At 35.9% G+C, this 24,128-nt stretch overlaps 1 protein-coding gene across 5 annotated transcripts in view; it reads right to left on the bottom strand.

Moving 5' to 3' along the window:
* Nucleotides 1-24,128, bottom strand: part of TBC1D32 (TBC1 domain family member 32) — a 248,840-nt gene that overhangs the window by 194,485 nt on the left and 30,227 nt on the right. For all 5 annotated transcript variants that reach the window (XM_059177703.1, XM_059177706.1, XM_059177704.1 and 2 more), the window contains 7 exons: nt 23,983-24,044; nt 23,255-23,399; nt 20,695-20,754; nt 17,673-17,763; nt 14,084-14,224; nt 11,333-11,425; nt 9,029-9,171 (listed from right to left, as the gene is read on the bottom strand). In XM_059177703.1, the coding sequence (XP_059033686.1) occupies nt 9,029-9,171; nt 11,333-11,425; nt 14,084-14,224; nt 17,673-17,763; nt 20,695-20,754; nt 23,255-23,399; nt 23,983-24,044 (735 nt within the window). The remainder of the gene's footprint in view (nt 1-9,028; nt 9,172-11,332; nt 11,426-14,083; nt 14,225-17,672; nt 17,764-20,694; nt 20,755-23,254; nt 23,400-23,982; nt 24,045-24,128) is intronic.

Genomic DNA, 24,128 nt, shown 5'->3' with positions numbered 1-24,128 from the left:
TTTACTTTTTTAAAAGCCTTTCTATTCCCCATCTAGTATTTTAATAGTCTGCCTTTCCTATTAGAATTGGTTCTTTCAGAGAAAAGTATAAGTCTTAATCTCTTCTTTATTTCATGGGAATATAGAGAAATAAATGCCTAACTTGCCAAGGAAGAACCAGGACAAATTTTTGGAGAAAAAAAAAAATTATACTCTGAATTTTTCACGTAGACCAAGACTTCCCGGGGTGAGGGTAAAGTATGTAAAAGTAAGAAAATATTATAATCTTATCAAGAAATGCAAATGATCTGTTATAACTGAAATACATGGGAAAATAGGTAAGATACAATATAAAAGTTAATAAATTTCAGACTTTTTAACTATACATTTATCTAGCAAGCAACAAGCAAGAAAGCATTGTGATGGCTTTAATGACAATGCAGAGGACAGGCCAGAGAGGTGAAATACTGGAAAAAATAAAATTATTTCAATATTCCAAGCAAGGGATTATCAGAGTTTAAACAAAATAAGCAGCAGTAGGGATTAAAAGACATACATGGATTTTAGAGCTACATAGGAGAATAAGTCTACAGGTCTTAATTATAAATGGAATGAAGAAAACGAGGAAGAAGTCTAGATTTGAGAGTGTGAAGAAGTGGAGAAGAGAAAAAAAAAAAGGAAAGAAAAGAAAGAAAATGAAAAGAAAAAGAAAAACCTGACAAACCAAAAACTATTGTTTTGAAAACTGAGTTTGATTTTCTCAGGGAGTAATTCAAAAAGTGTTTAGCAGGCATCTAAAAAAAATCTGGAGCTGAAGAGATCTAAATTTAGAAGTTAACTATACATCTAATCTTTGGAACTGGAGGAAATCATCTAGGAAAAACTCACATCTGAAGAAAAGAGTAAACTAGGTCGTGAATCACTGAAGACAGCATGGACCTGGAAGGGGGAGCCCTCATAGGTGACAGAGAAAGAATGGTTAGAAAGCGAGGGTGAAAAATACATAGGAATGTAGGAAAGCCATATAAACAATTTTAGAAGTTGTCTATTTTGTTAATAATCAGGTAGATAATAGTCTGAAAAGTGGTCACTAGTTATAGGTGTAGGAAGTTACAAGCAACAGCAATCAAAGCAGCATAAATACTGTGCTGGAGGTAATATCAAAATGCAGTGTTTTGAAACATGACAGAGTAGAGGGAACCAGGACAACAACGGCAGTCTTCCATTATTAAAAGCTTATCATTAAAAAGATCGGATATTAGGTGGTAGTCAGAGATGTGCTTTAGATGATCAAGAGCTTCTCTCATCCTATAAGACAGATTCAGGCATATTTACAGATAAAGGAAAGAAGCTACAAGAAGACAAAAGATGCAAGCAAAGACAAACAATGGCATGGAAACAAAATCCAAGAGCACATTTCTCAACTCCGGCATAAGGTTCATATTTCATGTTACTATTGACATTATGGCATTCTATTATATTAAACTGTATTAGGAATTCTGTTGGTTCTTCGCTACTTATCTTCCCAAGTCTAAACATAAAATCAAAATTACAGACCCTTAAATTCCTAGAATTCCATACTTTGTAGCACATTCACATAAATGCTTAATGTTTTCTGAATGAACAAAGAATAATGACTACATGAAGGGATGAACAGTTGCCCAGACTATAGACGGGCGGGGCTAGGAGATGAAAACAGTAAAAACACTACAAAACACAGACATGGAAAGGCAAAATCTTTAGCCTATTAAGACTCAAGTCATTCCCCCTGAAGCTTAAGTCATAGAAATGTACAGATAGCCATGCTACTAGTGGTATCAACTCTGCCTCCTATTAAATGTCTGACCTTGATCAATCCACTTCTTTCAGCATCAATTGTAAGGATTACATTATATAATTAAAGGAACAGGCCAATGTAAAAAATTAATTTCAAAAAATCAAATAAATAAATAAATAAATAAATAAAAGAACAGGCCATACAAACTGTAAAGCGATATAAACATATTTTCTGGTGGGGAGGTTAGGGGGTAGGAAAGGAATAAATGAAACAAGATGGGATCAGGAGGGAGACAAACCATAAAAGACTCTTAATCTCGGAGGAGTCAAGATGGCGGAGAAGTAGCAGGCTGAGACAACTTCAGCTAGCAGGAGATCACCTACATAGCTTCTCTAAAGATTGCAAACACCTGCAAATCCATTAGCAGATGGAAGAGAAGAACAGCAATTCTGGAAACAAAAACAACCACTTTCTGAAAGGTAGGACTGGCGGAGACGTGAATCCAAAGCAACGGGAAGATAGACCCCGGGGGGAGGCGTTGGCTACCGGCAAGCGGCGGAGCAATGGAGCAAAAAATCAGGACTTTTAAAAGTCTGTTCCGCTGAGGGACATGGCTCCAAGACTAAATCGGGGCGAGGCCCACGCGGGGTCAGAGTGGCCTCAGGTCCCGCAGGGTCACAGAAGGATCGGGGGTGTCTGAGTGTCGCAGAGCTTGCGGGTATTGGAACAGGAAAACCAGATACAGAGACAAAGCCAACAGTAAGCTCATAGTTCGGTGTTACCTTGAACCAGCCACAGGCTCGGTGAGCTCGGAGCATGGCCGGAGGTCAACGGGAGTAACTGGGCGCTGTTCTCTGAGGGCGCACTGTGGAGTGGGGCCCCGGGCTCTCGCTCCTAGAGGCCGGAGACCAGGAGGCCGCCATTTGTATTCCCATCCTCCAGAACTCTACGGAAAGCGCTCAGGGAACAAATGCTCCTGAAAGCAAACCCGAGCGGATTACACAGCCCCTCCCCTGGTAAGGGCGGTGCAATTCCGCCTGGGGCAAAGACACTAGAGAATCACTACACCAGGCCCCTCCCCCAGAAGATAACAAGAAATCCAGCCAAGACCAAGTTCACCTACCAAGGAGTGCGGTTTCAATACCAAGGAGAGCAGCAGAATTCCAGAGGAGGGGAAAGCAAAGCACGGAACTCATGGCATTATCCCTGTGATTTTTTTTAGTCTAGCAATTAATTTAATTTTTTTCTTTTTCTTTTTTTTTTCTCACTTTCTGGTAAAATTTTATTTAACTTTTACCCTTTTCTTTTTTAACGTTTTTTAACTAGTTTATGTAATATATATATATTTTCTTTTTTAAATTTTTCTATATTTGTTTTCTTTTTTTAATTAGTTTCTTTTCTTTCTTTGTCTTTTTTTTTTTTCGTTCTTCCTTTTTGAACCTCTTTTTATCCCCTTTCTCCCCCCTCACGATTTGGGATCTCTTCTGATTTGGTTAAAGCATATTTTCCTGGAGTTGTTGCCACCCTTTTAGTATTTTACTTGCTCCTTCATATATACTCTTATCTGGACAAAATGACAAGACGGAAAAATTCACCACAAAAAAAAGAACAAGAGGCAGTACCAAAGGCTAGGGACCTAATCAACACAGACATTGGTAATATGTCAGATCTAGAGTTCAGAATGACAATTCTCAAGGTTCTAGCCGGGCTCGAAAAAGGCATGGAAGATATTAGAGAAACCCTCTCGGGAGATATAAAAGCCCTTTCTGGAGCAATAAAAGAACTAAAATCTAACCAAGTTGAAATCAAAAAAGCTCTTAATGAGGTGCAATCAAAAATGGAGGCTCTCACTGCTAGGATAAATGAGGCAGAAGAAAGAATTAGTGATATAGAAGAACAAATGACAGAGAATAAAGAAGCTGAGCAAAAGAGGGACAAACAGCTACTGGACCACGAGGGGAGAATTCGAGAGATAAGTGACACCATAAGACAAAATAACATTAGAATAATTGGGATTCCAGAAGAAGAAGAAAGAGAGAGGGGAGCAGAAGGTGTACTGGAGAGAATTATTGGGGAGAATTTCCCCAATATGGCAATGGGAACGAGCATCAATATTCAGGAGGTTCAGAGAACGCCACTCAAAATCAATAAGAATAGGCCCACACCCCGTCACCTGATAGTAAATTTACAAGTCGAAGTGATAAAGAGAAAATCCTGAAAGCAGCCCGGGAAAAGAAGTCTGTAACATACAATGGTAAAAATATTAGGTTGGCAGCTGACTTACCCACAGAGACCTGGCAGGCCAGAAAGAGCTGGCATGATATTTTCAGAGCACTAAACGAGAAAAACATGCAGCCAAGAATACTATATCCAGCTAGGCTATCATTGAAAATAGAAGGAGAGACTAAAAGCTTCCAGGACAAACAAAAACTGAAAGAATTTGCAAACACCAAACCAGCTCTAGAGGAAATATTCAAAGGGGTCCTCTAAGCAAAGAGAGAGCCTACAAGTGGTAGATCAGAAAGTAACAGAGACCATATACAGTAACAGTCATCTTACAGGCAATACAATGGCACTAAATTCATATCTCTCAATAGTTACCCTGAATGTTAATGGGCTAAATGCCTCTGTCAAAAGACACAGGGTATCAGAATGGACAAAAAACCAAAACCCATCTATATGTTGCCTCCAAGAAACTCATTTTAAGCCTGAAGACACCTCCAGATTTAAAGTGAGGGGGTGGAAAAGAATTTACCATGCTAATGGACATCGGAAGAAAGCAGGAGTGGCAATCCTTATATCAGGTCAATTAGATTTTAAGCCAAAGACTATAATAAGGGATGAGAAAGGACACTATATCATACTCAAAGGGTCTGTCCAACAAGAAGATCTAACAATTTTAAATATCTATTCCCCCAACGTGGGAGCAGCCAACTATATAAACCAATTAATAACCAAATCAAAGAAACACATCAACAATAATACAGTAATAGTAGGGGATTTTAACACTCCCCTCACTGAAAGGGACAGATCATCCAAGCAAAAGATCAGCAAGGAAATAAAGGCCTTAAACGACACACTGGACCAGATGGACATCACAGATATATTCAGAACATTTCATCCCAAAGCAACAGAATACACATTCTTCTCTAGTGCACATGGAATATTCTCCAGAATAGATAACATCCTCGGTCCTAAATCAGGACTCAACTGGTATCAAAAGATTGGGATCATTCCCTGCATATTTTCAGACCACAATGCTCTAAAGCTAGAACTCAACCACAAAAGGAAATTTGGAAAGAACCCAAATACCTAGAGACTAATCCGCATCCTTCTAAAGAACGAATGGGTCAACCGGGAAATTAAAGAAGAATTTAAAAAAATCATGGAAACAAATGATAATGAAAATACAACAGTTCAAAATCTGTGGGACACAACAAAGGCAGTCCTGAGAGGAAAATATAGAGCAGTACAAGCCTTTCTCAAGAAACAAGAAAGGTCTCAAATACACAACCTAATCCTACACCTAAAGGAGCTGGAGAAAGAACAAGAAAGAAACCTAAGCCCGGCAGGAGAAGAGAAATCATAAAGATCAGAGCAGAAATCCATGAATAGAAACCAAAAAAACAATAGCACAATTCAACGAAACTAGGAGCTGGTTCTTTGAAAGAATTAATAAAATTGATAAACCCCGGCCCAACATATCAAAAAAAAAAAAAAGAAAAAGGACCCAAATAAATAAAATCATGAATGAAAGAGGAGAGATCACAACTAACACCAAAGAAATACAAACTATTATAAGAACAAACTATGAGCAACACTATGCCAACAAATTTGACAATCTGGAAGAAATGGATGCATTCCTAGAAACATATAAACTACCACAACTGAACCAGGAAGAAATAGAAAGCCTGAACAGACCCATAACCAGTAAGGAGATTCAAACAGTCATTAAAAATCTCCAAACAAACAAAAGCCCAAGGCCAGACGGCTTCCCGGGGGAATTCTACCAAACATTTAAAGAAGAACTAATTCCTATTCTCCTGAAACTGTTCCAAAAAATAGAAATGGAAGGAAAACTCCCATACTCATTTTATGAGGCCAGCATCACCTTGATCCCAAAACCAGACAAGGATCCCATCAAAAAAGAGAGCTATAGACCAATATCCTTGATGAACACAGATGCGAAAATACTCAACAAAATACTAGCCAATAGGATTCAACAGTACATTAAAAGGATTATTCACCACGACCACGTGGGATTTATTCCAGGGCTGCAAGGTTGGTTCAACATCCGCAAATCAGTCAGTGTGATACAACACATCAATAAAAGAAAGAACAAGAACCATATGATACTCTCAATAGATGCTGAAAAAGCATTTGACAAAGTACAGCATCCCTTGCTGATCAAAACTCTTCAAAGTGTAGGGATAGAGGGCACATACCTCAATATCATCAAAGCCATCTATGAAAAACCAACCGCAAATATCATTCTCAATGGAGAAAAACTGAAAGCTTTTCCGCTAAGGTCAGGAACACGGCAGGGGTGTCCATTATCACCACTGCTATTCAACATAGTACTAGAAGTCCTAGCTTCAGCAATCAGACAACAAAAGGAAATTAAAGGCATCCAAATCGGCAAAGAAGATGTCAAATTATCACTCTTCGCAGATGATATGATCCTATATGTGGAAAACCCAAAAGACTCCACTCCAAAACTGCTAGAACTTGTACAGGAATTCAGTAAAGTGTCAGGATATAAAATCAATGCACAGAAATCAGTTGCATTTCTCTACACCAACAGCAAGACAGAAGAAAGGGAAATTAAGGAGTCAATCCCATTTACAATTGCACCCAAAACCATAAGATACCTAGGAATAAACCTAACCAAAGAGACACAGAATCTATACTCAGAAAACTATAAAGTACTCATGAAAGAAATTGAGGAAGACACAAAGAAATGGAAAAATGTTCCATGCTCCTGGATTGGAAGAATAAATATTGTGAAAATGTCTATGCTACCTAAAGCAATCTACACATTTAATGCAATTCCTATCAAAGTACCATCCATCTTTTTCAAAGAAATGGAACAAATAATTCTAAAATTTATATGGAACCAGAAAAGACCTCAAATAGCTAAAGGGATATTGAAAAAGAAAGCCAACGTTGGTGGAATCACAATTCTGGATTTCAAGCTCTATTACAAAGCTGTCATCATCAAGACAGCATGGTACTGGCACAAAAACAGACACATAGATCAATGGAACAGAATAGAGAGCCCAGAAATAGACCCTCAACTCTACTGTCAACTAATCTTCGACAAAGCATGAAAGAATGTCCAATGGAAAAAAGACAGCCTCTTCAATAAATGGTGCTGGGAAAATTGGACAGCCACATGCAGAAAAATGAAATTGGACCATTTCCTTACACCACACACGAAAATAGACTAAAAATGGATGAAGGATCTCAATGTGCGAAAGGAATCCATCAAAATCCTTGAGGAGAACACAGGCAGCAACCTCTTCGACCTCAGCCGCAGCAACATCTTCCTAGGAACATCGCCAAAGGCAAGGGAAGCAAGGGCAGAAATGAACTATTGGGATTTCATCAAGAAAAAAGCTTTTGCACAGCAAAGGAAACAGTTAACAAAATCAAAAGACATCTGACAGAATGGGAGAAGATATTTGCAAACAACATATCAGATAAAGGACTAGTGTCCAAAATCTATAAAGAACTTAGCAAACTCAACACCCAAAGAACAAATAATCCAATCAAGAAATGGGCAAAGGACATGAACAGACATTTCTGCAAAGAAGACATCCAGATGGCCAACAGACACATGAAAAAGTGCTCCATATCACTCGTCATCAGGGAAATACAAATCAAAACCACAATGAGATATCACCTCACACCATTCAGAATGGCTAAAATCAACAAGTCAGGAAATGACAGATGCTGGCAAGGATGCAGAGAAAAGGGAACCCTCCTACACTGTTGGTGGGAATGCAAGCTGGTGCAGCCACTCTGGAAAACAGCATGGAGGTTCCTCAAAATGTTGAAAATAGAACTGCCCTATGACCCAGCAATTGCACTACTGGTTATTTACCCTAAAGACACAAACGTAGTGATCCAAAGGGGCATGTGCACCTGAATGTTTATAGCAGCAATGTCCACAATAGCCAAACTATGGAAAGAACCTAGATGTCCATCACCAGATGAATGGATCAAGAAGATGTGGTATATATACACAATGGAATACTATGCAGCCATCAAAAGAAATGAAATCTTGCCATTTGCGACAACATGGATGGAACTAGAGCGTATCATGCTTAGCGAAATAAGTCAAACAGAGAAAGACAACTATCATATGATCTCCCTGATATGAGGAAGTGGTGATGCAACATGGGGGCTTAAGTGGGTAGAAGAAGAATCAATGAAACAAGATGGAATTGGGAGGGAGACAAACCATAAGTGACTCTTAATCTCATAAAACAAACTGAGGGTTGCTGGGGGAAGGGGGGTTGGGAGAAAGGGGGTTGGATTATGGTCATTGGGGAGGGTGTGTGCTTTGGTGAGTGCTGTGAAGTGTGTAAACCTGGTGATACACAGACCTGTACCCCTGAGGATAAAAATATATGTTTATAAAAAAAAAATAAATTAAAAAAAAAAAAGACTCTTAATCTCACAAAACAAACTGAGGGTTGCTAGGGTCGGGGGAGGGTGGTTGGGTATGGACTTTCGGGAAGGTATGTGCTATGGTGAGTGCTGTGAAGTATGTAAACCTGGCGATTCACAGACCTGTACCCCTGGAGCTAATAATATATTATATGTTAATAAAAAATTTAAAATAATTAAAAAATAAAAAATCCCATTCTGAACATATGTATTCTTTTTTTCTAAAAAACTAGTTCTTCACATAAAACAGAGCTGAATTCAGAAAAATAATGTAAAGGCTATAAAATTGCTATTAAAACAAAGAATAAAACTCACAAGATTTATTAGATTTGCAAGACAACTACCTTAATAACTTCTCCAATCCTTATAATCATATCTAAGCCTGACTGTATTTCCCCCCACATTGCCAATAACAAATAAATCAACTAACTACATATCTAATATTTAACAGTAAATAAAAATCTATGTCAGCATAAAATACATTCATACATGGAAAGATGTTATAATAAATATTTCAAATACATTGAATTCAGAAATAAAGTCCCTTTGAATATTCCCTAATACCCAATTAGGAGACTCTCTTTAGTAAATACCAACCTTAGTTCCTTTCATTAAATTATGAATAGGCTGAAGAAGTGCCTCAATCACAGTGTTATTATATAAGCATTCGATTGCACATTCTTTTTGATCACACAGTATCCGAAGAACTTCAGTCACCATACTTGCAGGAGAGTAATTATCTGATAAACAAGTATTTTTAGAAATAAAAATTTTAAACATTAAGAACTTAATACATCTTATTTATGAGTAGCCATTGCCGTTCTAAAAAGATCCAACAACAAAAAATAAATAAACAAATAAAAAGAGTAACAAGGTTAAATAGTTAAAAAAAAAAATCACACAACTCAATGCCCAAAGGATGAGGTATTGTCAAATTATTACTTGAAACCTAAGGGAAGATCAATTAAGCTCAATATATCCTCAAGTTAATTTTTAAAAAGTAAACGACAAAATCTGAATGCTGAGAAACAACAGATCATTCACTGTTTCACATTAAGTCACTGATTAACAGTGAAGATGTGATTTGAAGCTAATTTACAACTTTTGTCCTCCCAGCAAACACTTACTTGTATTTGCTTTTTCTTTTTCTTAAAATAAATATTTGGGGAACCTAGGGGGCTTAGTCAATAGGCATCTGACTCTTGATTTCTGCTCAGGTCATGATCTCAGGGTTGTGAGACAGACCTCATGCCAGGCTCCATGCTCAGTGGGGAGTCTGCTTGAGATTTTCTCTCTCTCCTTCTGCCCCTCCCCCACAAATGTACTCTTTCTCAAATAAATACATAAATCTTTAAAAAAATATATGTATTCAAGTGTCCAGCCTAGTAGAAAACCAAAGCAAACCAAAAGGATGGCTAAAAAGGCAGAAGAGGTGAAACCTCCTTTTCTAATACACCACTATTGGTTATCACCATAAAACGGGTGAAATGAATGAGCATTGTAAAGACTTTCTTTTAAGATATATACAGGAAAACACAAATACAAATACATGTAACACAGGGAATAGTCACTAAAATAAGTAATATTTTTGGTTTTACAAACCAATATATTTTCAGGTTATTTAACCCAATCTACACACAAAATAGTACTTTACAAATCAGTAAGGAACCAAAAGTTAGCAGCTCAAGGTTGTAAGCTGTAATAGTAAAAGTAACATTAAAATTCATAATTTAGGTTATAATATTCTATAGTCCATGCACACTAAGACTTCAAGTCAATACTTGACAAAAAGAAAATGGAGAAGAAATGTTAAGTGATGTTTTTCTAACCAGTTCCAGACCCTGTTTACAATGAGAGATACAACTGCTTAGCATATGGCCATTCATTCGTTCATTCATTCATTGTTTTATCTACTATTGAGTGCCTAGTATGTGACAGACACTATGCTAAGCACTATAAACAGAATTAACACACCAAAAAAATTAAAAAACAGTCCACTGACAAATAATTACACAGAGGAACATTTTTAACAAAGGAAGCACAGTATGTTATAGGAGCATATCTCAGGAGGACCTAATCTACAGGTTTATACATGGAAATGCTGTAAAGGCAGAAAGAAGTTTGAGGGCCATTGTTAAGACTAATAAGCTGTTATAACTGCATAAAAAAGCATACCGGTTAATAGATGCATATAGCATTAATATATATGGCCCAAACTAATTTTTTTCTTTGACTCACTTGAATTCTTCCCAGAAGTTTGCCAGCTTTCCTATGGTAACACACAGGTTTAGAACACTATGAGTCTATAGATTATGGGAGCATTTTGTTATTAAATTGTTTTACTTTGTAAACTTTCACTGATATTCAAAGGAAAAAGTGTAAGTTATCTTTTAAATGTTAATATTTTAAACCTCTTTATCCAGTCAACAGTTAAAGACTAAAAGTTATTACACTGATCATGATTTGTTTTTGTTTTTGCTTTATTCTGTAATAAGAGAAGATCTGAAGTTTTAGATGTGAGCTAAAACAAGCAGACTGATCAAAACATCAGGCAAGTATAAAGCACAGAAAACACAAGAAAGAACACAATAGTACCTATCAATCAAACCTATCTTAACAGCATTTCTTAAGAACATCTTGACCTTAAGAGCAACATTAAAATTCTCAGCAAAACTGATTCTACATAAAAAGGTAGTAAATTAGGAACAACTTAAAACATCAATGAACAAAATTAAATTTCATGGATTACTTCCAGGACCAATGTAATTTGTTATGAGTAGTACTGCATCTTAGGAAACCTCTTTACCCAACTAGGTCAGTCACCCAAAATGTCTAGACAATGGATTATTAAGTATTTTTAGATGTTTTCTATTATACTATTTAAAATAGAAGCAGAATTACCTAAATGTGCAGCTGATGTCATCTTTGGACAACTTGGTGAGTAATAGATAAGTTGGGTGAACAGAACCAGAAGATCTGTAAGGGATACTAAATCTTTGAAAAGGAAAAAAGAAAAAGATTATTTTCTAGTACATACTTACAACTTAGAACTGAGCTTCCCATCCTCCTGAGTTTTCAGAGACTATGGTAAAATTAGGGAGAAGGGAGCTGGAACCCAAGACAGAAGACTCCAGGAAAACAAATTAGACATGGGGAGTTAAAGGGTGGCAGGAACAATAATGCAGTAGGTGCTACATACACGTGCAGCTTCACCACCTATGGTGGATCCATCACTTCATATAAACCTATGACAGGAAGATCTAGGAATCTCATCAGGACCATGAGTTTTTTAGAAACGATAAAATTCAGCTTCATACACTGTTCCAGCCAGCTTATCTATATAGAACTATAGAATAGGAATCAAACTTTCCCTAGGAAATATTTTAGGCTCAATACCCAAACTGTTTCTGTTACAAATACTCAATTATGATGCTGTAAAGGAGCCACAGTTCACTTGCAAATGAACAAGTACCACGGTCTTCCAATAAGACTTTACACTCCCCAAATTTTAATTTTATTCCACATGTGACAAAACAGTCTTGTAATTTTTTTCAATAATGAGCTCACTAGCCATACAAAACAGTACCAGATTTTGCCCCTGGGTTGTAATTTACCAATCCCTCCTGAAGAATCTTTTCATTACGATTCCAGTGAAAATACAGGTGAAGCTTAGAGGTAAATGTTGACTTCTGCTAATACAGTAGAACAAAGGCTCTCAAAACAGAGTTTGAGATGATCTGTGACATTTGTCAGGCCAAAAGGTTGATACTAAAAGTCAACATAAACTGCTAAATTACAGATGATAGACATATAAACTTCAGTTCAATACTTCCAATAACATCACAAGTATTTATTAATCTATTTCTGAAAAGTTCAACAATATCTATAAAATGGAAGCTCTTTTCTGGAAAGTCCATTCTCTAAGTGCTCATTATGACTAGAATTATATCACCACAGGATATATAAGAACATAAAATGGTTCTTTTTTTTTTCTTTTTCTTTTTTTTCTTTTTTAGCTCATAACCAGCATTAATGAGGAGAAAACCTTAAGTAAAACAACTAGAACACAGTACAACAGTGTTCAGAATAAAGATACTCCATAACAGGATTGGCAAACTACAGCAATTATGGCCTAATTACCTAAGGCTCACAAGCTAAAAATGTTTTGTTTTATACTTTTAAAGGTGTGTAAAATGTGTCAAGGGTCCCCCAAACCATACCCAAATTCAGTGATTCACTAGGAGGATTCAACCTAGAGTTGTACTCACAGCTATGATATATCACAACAAAAGATACAAAGCAAAAAGCATATGAGATAAGGTACAGTTGCAAGCATCCAAGGGTCCTCTCCCAGCGGAGTCACACAAAACACAAAATACACTTAATTCTTCCAGCAACAAGCTGTGCCAACATATCTAAAATGTTGGTTACCAAGAAGCTTCTTAGAGACTCAGTACTCAAGCTTTTTACTGGAGGCTGATGACATAAGCACCATCTGCCTAGCACATACCAGGATTCCAGACTCCCAGGAGAAAAGCGAGTATTCAGTATAAACTACACTACGTGTATAAAACATTTAGGTAGACACAGTGAACCACTCTTTTAAGTTCTGGGAAGAGAGAGAAACCCAAGTTCCCAGATGCCAGCTAGTGAAACCTTGCAAGCAGGCCTTCCTAAGGACAGCAGTCTCAGACCTGCTGTGGTAACTCTTTTACACACATGAGCACATGAATACACAAAAACACAGGATATGTAACAGAGACAGTATGTGGCCCACAAAACCAAAAATACTATTGACACATTAAAGAAAAAGTTTGCTGGCTGCTAGACCAGCTATTCCTGGTATAGCCTTAAAGTTTTAAGGGAGGCAAAAAAGTAACAGTGTGTGCTCAAGTTTGATGGGGAAAACTTTAAAAATAAGAGTTAGGGGCACCTGGGTGGCTCAGTCATGGAGCCTCTGCCTTCTGCTCTTGGGCATGACTCCAGAGTCCTGGGATCAAGCCTGGCATTGGGCTCCCTACTCAGCAGGAAGCCTGCTTCTCCCTCCCCCACTCCCCCTACTTGTGTTCACTCTCTCGCTGTATCTCTCTGTGTCAAATAAATAAAGAAAATCTTTAAAAAAAATAAACAAGAGTTAGGGTAACATAGCAATATATTAAGTGGTACAGGGCTTTGCAGTTTATAACAGTATTCTGAAACTTCATCTTCAATCATCACAAAACTGTGTGATCTCAGTATTACCAATATTATTCTATTTTTGTAGATTTCAAAAAAAAAAAAAAAAAAACAAGCAATGGTTAAGTAAGTTGCCCAAAAGTCACAGCCAGTTTATAAGGGAACTAGAATTTAAACAAGGTCTTCTAGTTCTGAATCCAGAGCTGGGTATGAATTCAGTATGTCCAGGATTTTGAAAAACAGGAAGAAATAAGAAAAGCATTAAAGCCTGGATGAATAAAAAAACTGCAATGTAGGGGGAAAGCACATACTGATAAAAGCAAATGTAATACTTCAAGGCATATAAGCCATCAGTAAACTAATAGGTTTGTCACTATGTATCCTGAAAGGAACCAGGCAAAATCTTCAAAATTTAGTAATTCATAGCACATAAACCTTACCACGATAAACATATTTGTTTTTCCTAATTGTACTTACCTTTTCTATTCTTCAGCTTTATGGGAAATAGCCGTCTGCCTTGTGTATAGATCAATAACCTTCCTAAAAGGCATAGTGAGTGAATGAAATAAATATATTGTAATTCTTGTCCTGAGTAGTAGAAGGTTTTCTGTTTATTCCCTTAAAAGAAAAGCAAACAAATACATTTATTTTAATGCTATTATATTTTAGATAATACCTATCTTCATTCCCTTCTGAACATTAAACAAGGTTGAAGTCTATAATGAAGACTCTGCTGGTGTTAAAAAGAAAAAAAAAGTTAATTAGCTTCCTTAAGATCCTATAATACCTAAATCTCTGGGGAAAAGCATTTACCACAAAATTTAGACTCAATAAAGTGTAAGATGCATACAGTATTCATTCTAAAATGGCTTAAGATTGTCAGAATTACCATGTTATCAAGAGAAACTTCAAGTTAAGGGAGGAAGTCAATAGAAAATATTACTGTTTAATTCTATCAATTAGAAGTTTATATTATAAAAAAACTGTATTTATAACCATGTTAGTAAATGAAATTAGAATCTGTAAAATACATACACCTAATATATATCATTCATCCATACATTCAAGATCTACTGAGTACCTGTTTGATTAAAGACCTTGAACTACTTGCTGGTGTCAAAAACCAGTAAGCAGCATGAAATTGGGCTTCTAATTCAGAGTATGGCAGTCGTGTATGACCAGAACTTGAGGAGGCCAGTGGTAGAGACAAGAGGCTAGAGGGTAACGGGCAGATCACAGAGGACTAAGCTGCAGAAGGAAAATGAATTTTATTATAGAGGCGACTGAAAAGATATTAAAGGATTGTAAGCATGAAAGTAATCAAATATGCATGTGAAAAACCCTGCGAGTAGCATAAAAAGTAGATGGGAGATGGTAAAGGTCTGAAATGAGAATAAAAAAATCACGAGCGAAAGCATCAGCAACAAGAACAGAAAAGGGCAGACAAATAAATATTTAGGAAAATTAAGTCAACAGGCCTTAGATAGGACTACATGGGGACCGTGAGAAAATAAGAAAATTCTCAAGTTCCTACCTCAGCATCTGGATACATAGTGAATGTTTATTCTATTTAAGTAATTTTAAAGGAGAAAGGAGGAAGAAACCAGTCTAGATATAGAATAAAGTAATTTCAATCCTTGATATTTCAATATTAAAGTACCATGGAGCACCCAGATAGATATTCTAAGTATGATATGGGTATATGGATCTGGAATTCAGTAAAGTGGCAGACTTAAATATTTCAGAGTCACCATACAGTATTTGAAACCATGAAAGTAAACGGGCTGCCACAAGAGAGAACAGATAGACTAAGATGAGAAGAAAAGGGCAAAACCCTTGTTGAGTACATACTACAAAGAAAAGAGCCTTTCCAGTGTAATGAGGATTCCTCACAAGAATGAGGAAATCCAAAAGAGAATGGTACCATGAAGAAGAAAGAGTAAACAGAGACAAAGGCTGTAAAATTAGGACAAGAAAGAGGGAAACTGATAATAGGAAATCCATGGACCACTAGGAATTGCCTCATTTCCACTGCTGAAAAGTAAATAGGAAGTTAAGGAATGGGGCCTGGGTGTATTTAGGATACTTAGAAGAGTTTTCACTGCAGGGAAGCAAAAAGGTAAAATACATGTGAACTGGCTCAGGTCTTTATTTAAAAGGTACATAATAAGGAGGGTCAGATGACACAAGGGAAGAACCAACAGAAAGGGAAACACAGTAACAACTGAAGCAATATCCTAGTTCTAAAACAGAAACAAAACCCAAAGAATGCCATATAGGAACAGAAACAAGAACAAAATTATCAATCTAGAAAGTAATACCTCTTCAGTGCAATCCAAAGAAAAGGGACATTGGTAAGGGCATACAAACATGCACTTGTATGCTCAGAAGCAGGAAATTTGGGGAATTTGTATCTGCCAAGTTCCCCTTTTTTTAGTACAGTAGGATGCAAAGTCTCCCGCTGAGAGAAAAATGGGCCAGGGCAAAGCAGAGCCCTTAATAAGACTGGTGAAAGCTTCTAATAGCTATTGTGGAAACTGAAGAAAGAATATCTAAGAACATCTAAGAAAGAGGGGCGCCTGGGTGGCTCAGTGGGTTAAAACCTCTGCCTTCAGCTCAGGTCATGATCCTAGGATCCTGGGATCGAGCCCCGTGTCGGGCTCTCTGCTCAGCAGGGAGCCTGCTTCCTAGTCTCTCTCTGCTTGCCTCTCTGCCTACCTGTGATCTCTGTCTGTCAAATAAATAAATAAAATCTTTAAAAAAAAGAAAAAAAAGGATATCTAAGAAAGAGTATCTAAGAGGACACAGTTGCTATAGTTAGAAAACTATGCATGCCCACTAGATGCCGGGGTGGCTCAGTTGATTAAACATCTGCCTTCTGCTCATGGTTCTGGGACTGAGCCCCACCTCAGGCTCCCTGCTCAGTGGGGAGTCTGCCTCTCCCTCTCCCTCTCGCTCTCCCTCTGTGCTTTCTCCCTCAAATAAATAAATTTTTTTTTTAAAGTAAATATCCCCATTAAGTATATAACAAATGCTCTCTGCTCAATTTCCCGAAAACCAGGGAGAATGGAAGACTGAACTGATCTAAAGACAAGAAACTGCAGACAGGAAATTCTGAAATGAAAGAGAAAGAGCAAGGATTCTGAAAGAAATAGCAAAAAGGAAGAAAAAATAAATAAAAAGCATGAAGCATGCCAAGTCTTCACTAGATAGGGAAGAGAGCAAAGCCATGATGTCCTAGTAGAATGGTGGTCAGAAAAAAAAAGAACTATATATAACATTTTAATATCAAGAAATTTTAAAAACCCATAAATTTATAAAGGAGATAGTTTATGTAAACTTATCCTTTTCCTCCTCTTGAATAAATTCTGGCTTCTGTACTTCCCCCTTTACTATACAACACTAGTTTTTGAAACTCACTTATTATTGGTCTTTCACCATTTTTCTTGCTGAGTTAAAGAATTTACCCAAGGATAAAAAAAATAAGACCTTCATATTCTCAGAGAACTTACAAAAGAGAATTCAAAAAGATTAACAAAAGTGTATAAAACACTTGTATGTAGCAGAATCTGACTACAACAGAAGATCTACTCTAATTATCCCTAGGATTTAATAAAGTGATTAAGGCCAGATTATGAAACATCTAGGGTATTTTAGCTCAGAAAGAGGACAGGCAACCAGGAATCACAGGGTGGGGTATCCAGTAATAAAACAATATGTTACAAAAATGTTCCTCCTCTTTCTAAAATGCATATAAAGGACAATTAAATGACTAATATACCAGAGGAAAGAATAAGAAGCTTAGTATTGCAATATAACAGACTAGGACAGATACTCTAGTATAAACTGAAGAGCTGCATATGTAAGAATCTATATGCTAATGCATTAATTTCAAATGTACAGCTGTTATTAAAGTCATGCTGTATCTTTTAAAATTTGTGAAAATATTTTACATTAGCAGAAGTGATCTAATTTACCATGCTACTGAACATTAAAAAGTGAGTTACTAAGCTATTAGTCAAAGGTATCATCTTTAAAAGTATGTAACGGAGGAAACAATACTTACCACAATGCTTTGAATGACCCAAAATCTCACCAGCTTTCATGGCTTCACACAACTCAAAGTACTGAACACACTGCTGAACTGCTGTAGTTATCTAATAAAATAATAACTTATTAATTCTAGAAATTTACAGCCCCCAAGCTCAAGCAGTTAAAAAAAAAAAAAAGTTAGTTAAGGTTCTAAAAATATGCTGGAAAAAATATTTAACAAAAATATTTAAAATAATACCTTTCCAGGCCACTGAAGCTCAGGATCCCAGTTATATTTTAATTATGGCATCATTCTGGGAAACACCACAAAAACATGTGGACCAACAATATTGCTATATTGTCAGTGTCAATGGATAAAAATAGATTCATACTTCTACTTTATAGTGAAAGATGCAAAAAATTCTGTGACCATGACTTTAGGAACTCTTGCCAATATCCCCAGTTCACTTGCCTTAGAGTCTTTTCTTCCTATCTAGCCAACAGAATATGAACTAGATCAAGCCTTCTGTTCCCTATGGAGCATTCCTTTATATATTCAGTAGAGGCAAGTATCAAAAGATTTGTGTCTGTGTGAGTGTATAAATTTTAAAGTATACATGGCCCAACTTTTGAAAAGAAACATTGGGAAAAATGAATACAAACTCTATCCCCACTTTTCATAAGTGAAGATCAGATTTTGTGCATGTATAGTGGAAATTTTATGACCATTCCAAGCATTTGTCTTTTGCTTTATAGGAGTTCCTCACACGAACGTTAATGACAGCAGTATGTTTGGCACAATGATCTGCTAAATCATTTCTTCTATCATCTCCCTCATACCTTCAGCATTTTCTGCAACTGTTGAATGTCTGCACTGTCCTGTAGAATGGCTACTAGCTCTATGTGGCTACTAAAATCTTGTAATTAGGGAAATTGAGGGAAGTGGGCATTTTTGAACTTTCTTTCATTGTCATTTAAAATTAATACATAGTTAGTGGCTACTCTGCAATCTATTACGTTTATGTAATAATACATTTACAAAATTTCAAGTAGGATAGCATTAGGGAAGACAATGTATGTATGTGCTGTCAATTTTTTTTAAGATTTTATTTATTTATTTATTTACTCACTTACTTAACATATTTGAGAGAGAGCCTGTGCACAAGCATAGAGTGGAGGAGCAGAGGGAGAAGCAGACTCCCTGCTGAGCAGGTAGCCCAATGTGGGTCTCCATTCCCAGGACCCTGAGATCATGACCTGAGCCGAAGGCAGAGGCTTAACTGACTGAGCCACCCACATGCCCCCTGCATTGTCAACTTAAGAGCTGAGAAAGCTGAGAGCTTTATTTTCATAGCATTGTAAAGTCATGAGGTAGCTGAAATATGTCTATCAGCATATTTAAATTATTATTTTAACAACTTCATTCTTTGTCCTATCTACCCTTAAGGGAATGGCTTCTGAAATGGCTTTATGTAGTGTATTTCCTTTTTCTTGCCCTCTCAAAGTCATTTAAAAAAATACTGACAACTAGAATTTAACTTTCCTCTTGGTTTTGCACATACCCGTTTTTTTTTTAACTTCCCTCTTCTGCCCTCCCTCCATCTTAGGAGTTAGCAATTAAGAGTACCTGAGTTGCCATCCCTCCTCTATTGATATGAACTTACATATTTTTTAAGTTTAGGAAAGCTTTTTAAGAGAAAATGAGGTTTAAGTTGAAATCTCAAGCAAGTTTGACCCAATACGTACAGGAAATATTTGATATAAAGTTCTTTATAATAAAATAACTATTTTCAGATTGATTATTGTATAATTAATTCTTAAAAATCTGTTATTTTAAAAAATAATCTATCAGAAACCTTTGCAATACTTCCACCTGGGCCCCTGCAATAGCAACAATGAAATAAATAGTTGTAGGACAAACCATGGAGAGGGTGAATCATTGATGTTTCTCTTCCTTTCCTCTATTTTGACAAGATCAGTCTATATTCATATGGCAAAAATCTTCATTTAAAATAGGAATGGGAGGGGGAAATGGGATGTAGAAGGAATTTATTTCAATTCACTAAACATTTTTAAACACTACTTTTTTAGGATTTATCTGAGAGACAGAAAAAGAGCATCTGTATAGGTAGGGGGAAGGGAGATGGGGAGAGAGAAAGAATCTCCAACAGACTCCCTGCTGAGTTTGGAGCTTCCCTCTGTTACAGAGCATGACCTGAGCCCAAGAGTCATTTGCTGTACTGACTGAGCCACCCAGGCGCCCCCAAACAGGTACCACTTCTGCTATAAATCCCCACCCCATTCTTAAGCATTCCTCTCTTCTCCTTTCTGAAATTCAATGCTCTTGATTCTCAAACAAACACAAAAAATTGTTCTTTCATTATATGCTACACTCACCCAGAAGTTCACAACTCCAGAAATATTTCCCTTGCCCTTTAAATTGAAGATTCTAGCTACAAAAATCATACTTATTATTTCAAAGTCACATTGGTTGGAAAAATACTTTAATAAATTTCACATTTTATATTTGTCAATTATTATCATATTTGATTGCTTTTTGATTCCTTTCAATGCCTTTACACACTATTCTATGAATAGCAATAAACATAGAAAATTTTGCTAATGTATTTTACTCTATTAGTTTATATTTAATATAACTTGAATTAATTTTTGTAAATGCAAAAGCACTTATCATTCTGAGTTTTTCATACAACTTTCAGTCAAAAGCATGGGTATATTTTATAGAACTAACTCCCCTACAAATAACTGACCTGAATTAAGTTACTATACTTAAAAATAAGGCTCATCTCAAACTAACTTATTACATCTCAATTTACTATGTAACTATGGATTTCCTAATTGTTATCCTGACTATAATTTAAGTCTCTACTTTTATCCTTTTATGTTTCACAGAATGCTAGTTTTAAAAATCCCATAAAAGGGGGATTGCCTCATCAACCAAGATTAATTATCACTCAACTTTGCACATTTAACTTATTACATCGTATATCTTTGTGTGATATTATTTCTCAACATAAGGACAGAAACAGACTTACCAGGGATTTATATTTCTTTTCAAGAAGTCTCAGTACTGTAGTTCTGCTATAAGATGCATGCTAAAATTAGGAGAAAATGATAAATTTAATATTCAAGTTATACCAAAGTCTATTTTTCCTGCATCATTTCTAATAACATAAATTACCAACAACAGTTTTAAATTACTGTAATCAGTACAAAGCAGATTTTTCTATGTACAGTAGATTATGAGCAGAGTAATCACAAGAATGCAAATGATATGAAAAAACTATGGATCATTTATTGACAGACCAGCAGAAAAAATACTCTATCCCTCAATTGCAACCAGTTTCTGTGCTAAGTTATTTTAAAACCACTATCAACACCCAAATCTGAAGGAAAGATAGAAAAGCTGGGGTGGGGAAGATCACATCCCTCCAAATAAAAAGGATACTCTACTATCTACATATGTAGAACTCATACTATATCTACATATAAGCATGAAATGCTCTGAAGTACAGTATCTTAATCATTTTCTGACAATCATATATTTTTAAGTAATTCAAAGTACCGAAAAATAGTTTTCTCCTTAAGGCTAAACAATAGAATTAAAAATTGCTTTTTATGCATTGCATAAAGGGGAGACTATACATAAATATTACTGAATATATTAGATATCATGTGTTTTCAATGCAGCTTCTTCATTTTACCTAGTAAAAACTATCAAACAGTATTATAGTTGATAAAAACTATCAGAATTCTGGGAAATAGAGTTTAACTAAATGGGGAGTGGTTAATTGAGATTTAACAGAAACCGTGTGTTTTAACCCTAGTGGCTTAAAATGTTTTTAAAAATGATTAATCCTTTTTTCAGCTTTAAAAGAGAAATGTTAACCAACAATCCAACTTTTGACCATGTTCTGAAAGGAAATCCTCATAGGGCATACCGTTAGACCAGTCACTATACTATATCCCTCAAGCCAACTTCAGCTGCCACCTGACTTGGTATGTGAAATTTTACCCAACAGTCATATCCATTCATTTACATATTATCTATGGATGCTTTAGGCTTACAACAGAATTGAGAGGATGCAGAGACAGTAGAGCCCACAAAACCAAAAATTTACTGTATGGCCCTTTAGAAAGTCAGCCAGCCTCTCACTTATATGAGTATAGGATAATGTGATGAATTTTCATTAATACTAGAATACACTAAGGAGCTAACTTTTTTTTAAGGAATTTTCTGTTGGTTACGTGATCTGCTGCATACTCTTGAAAATCATGTACTAACAATAAAAAAGATTAAGTAAAAAAATTATAAACAGAATAGGATTTGTTTTTCTTTTAAAGATTTTATTTATTTGTCAGAGAGAGAGCGCACAAGCAGGGGGAGTGGCAGGCAGAGGGAGAAGTAGGCTCCCCACTGAGCAAGGAGCCCAAAATGGGGCTCAATCCCAAAACTCTGAGCTGAAGGCAGACACTTAAATAACTAAGCCACCCACGTGTTCCAACATAATAGGATTTATTAAATATCTAAACCAATAAATTTGTAAGTGCATATAATATAACTACCTAACCAAAATAGTTATATCTGTGTTGTAGAAATTTAATTTGCACTTTTACTTATTTCACATGTTTTCTACAAATATATGATTTGATACTTAAAAATTAAAAACAAAATGTCAGATGTAACAAAGGGTTCAAGTTAATTAAATTGAGCAAACACTTACCAACCATAAACATAAACAGCCCAGGTAAGGGTTAAACCCTGAACAAAACTAGGTTTTGGTTAATTAGGCATTACTATACAGTTTAGATAACAAAAGGCAAAATAAAAATAAAAATAAGCCATTAACCAGGTAATGACCAAACTGTGCCAAGCAGTAAATAAACATGTTGCCGCTCTGCATGGCAAGTCACGCCCCCACTTTCCACCCCACAGCAACAAATAGATAATGCCTAGCAGACCAGTTTTTGAGGGACAAACATAGGAGAATAATAAGCCAACACTGCAGCTACTATGACACAGACCACTCTTACTCCACAGCAGATGAGGGAGGTAACAGCATAAGGATCTCTTTTACTTTTAAATTAGTTTGAGTTCCAGAACAGTAATGAGCTCCCCTGGAAATCACTGGCATTCGGACATTAAACATTTTCCAAACTATATGCTCAGGAGGAAGCAAATGAAAGGGTATTTTCAGACATACATCCTAAGTCAGAGAAAAATGAACACTGAATTCATGTTATACCATATCTGCTTTAAAAACCTGAAGCTTTTAAACTAAAAAAGACTAGATTTTGGATAGATCATTCAGGTTACTAGACTCAAATAAATTATCATTTAAAATTCTATTGTGGCTCTGTCACTTACTAGGTGAACAATCTTGAGTAAGTTACTTCTCCATGCCTCAGCTGCCATATCAGTAAAATGGGGTAATAATACCATTTATCTCATAGATTTTTGTAAGATTTAAATGAGTTACCTTTGTAAAAGTGATTAGAACTCTCAGCACACTGTAAAAACTGGAATGTTAGCTATTCTTTGTAACAATACAGCAATGCACTGAAAAGTGTAAAAACATTCCATTTTTTTCTTACCATCCACTTTTTGAACCACACAGCCTTGGTATCAACCAATGCAAAAAAGTAAACTGGATCCAAAATCTTTTGTGTTACAAGATGGCTCTGATCATGTTTAACTGATAATAAGGACAAAGTATTTTCCACAATTTCTTCCATATACCTTGAAGTTTGGGAATGAGACAGTTTTAGAAAACAACAAATGCTATAACACATATACACATAGTACCAGTGATATATATTATATTTATGGAATAACAAAGTGAAAATTTTTAGAAACAACTTTTTTTTGTTTCAGCTAATGGTAGAGGTGGGATTCACACCCAATTTCCTCCTGCTTTTTATAAAACATATGTTCTTTCTACTCCAACATTGGCTCTCCAAACATAACTTTCCTCTTTAGACATACAGTTGCTCTTACAACCTTATTAAAAAATTTTAGAACTGAATGGAAAAAGTTTAAAAAACACTTAAGGAACTTGTCCAAAGTAGCAAAGACCAACAGTAAAAGAACTGGAGGTTATAACAACCTCATTTTGCTTTCTTGTGATAAATAAATGGTATAAAATGATATTTGCACAGAGCCATTCATGTAGGAAAGCACAAAACATGAAAAGCTAAGTAAACTTATGAATCCCTTCCCAAAAATGTAAGTCAATTAAGACTGTCTCTATTCTTTCTCCTTGTAATGTACGCAGGACAGTAACACCCCTATATTTTATATTGGCATAAATTGGAGGACTTACTTTTCTGGGTGACGAATCCAGAAAGATGGAGCCTCTTTCTGATACTCATTTAGAAGACGAACCTGAAAAGCAGTGCATAACAGTTCTCAAAAATTAGAAATCTTAAATATAGAACTGCTTAAATTTTTAAAAAAGCATATAGCAAG

This window comes from Mustela lutreola, chromosome 6 (assembly GCF_030435805.1).
Source record: "Mustela lutreola isolate mMusLut2 chromosome 6, mMusLut2.pri, whole genome shotgun sequence".
NCBI lineage: Eukaryota > Metazoa > Chordata > Mammalia > Carnivora > Mustelidae > Mustela > Mustela lutreola.
Note: the sequence above shows the minus strand (reverse complement) of the source record. Positions and strands in the feature narration are given on the sequence as shown.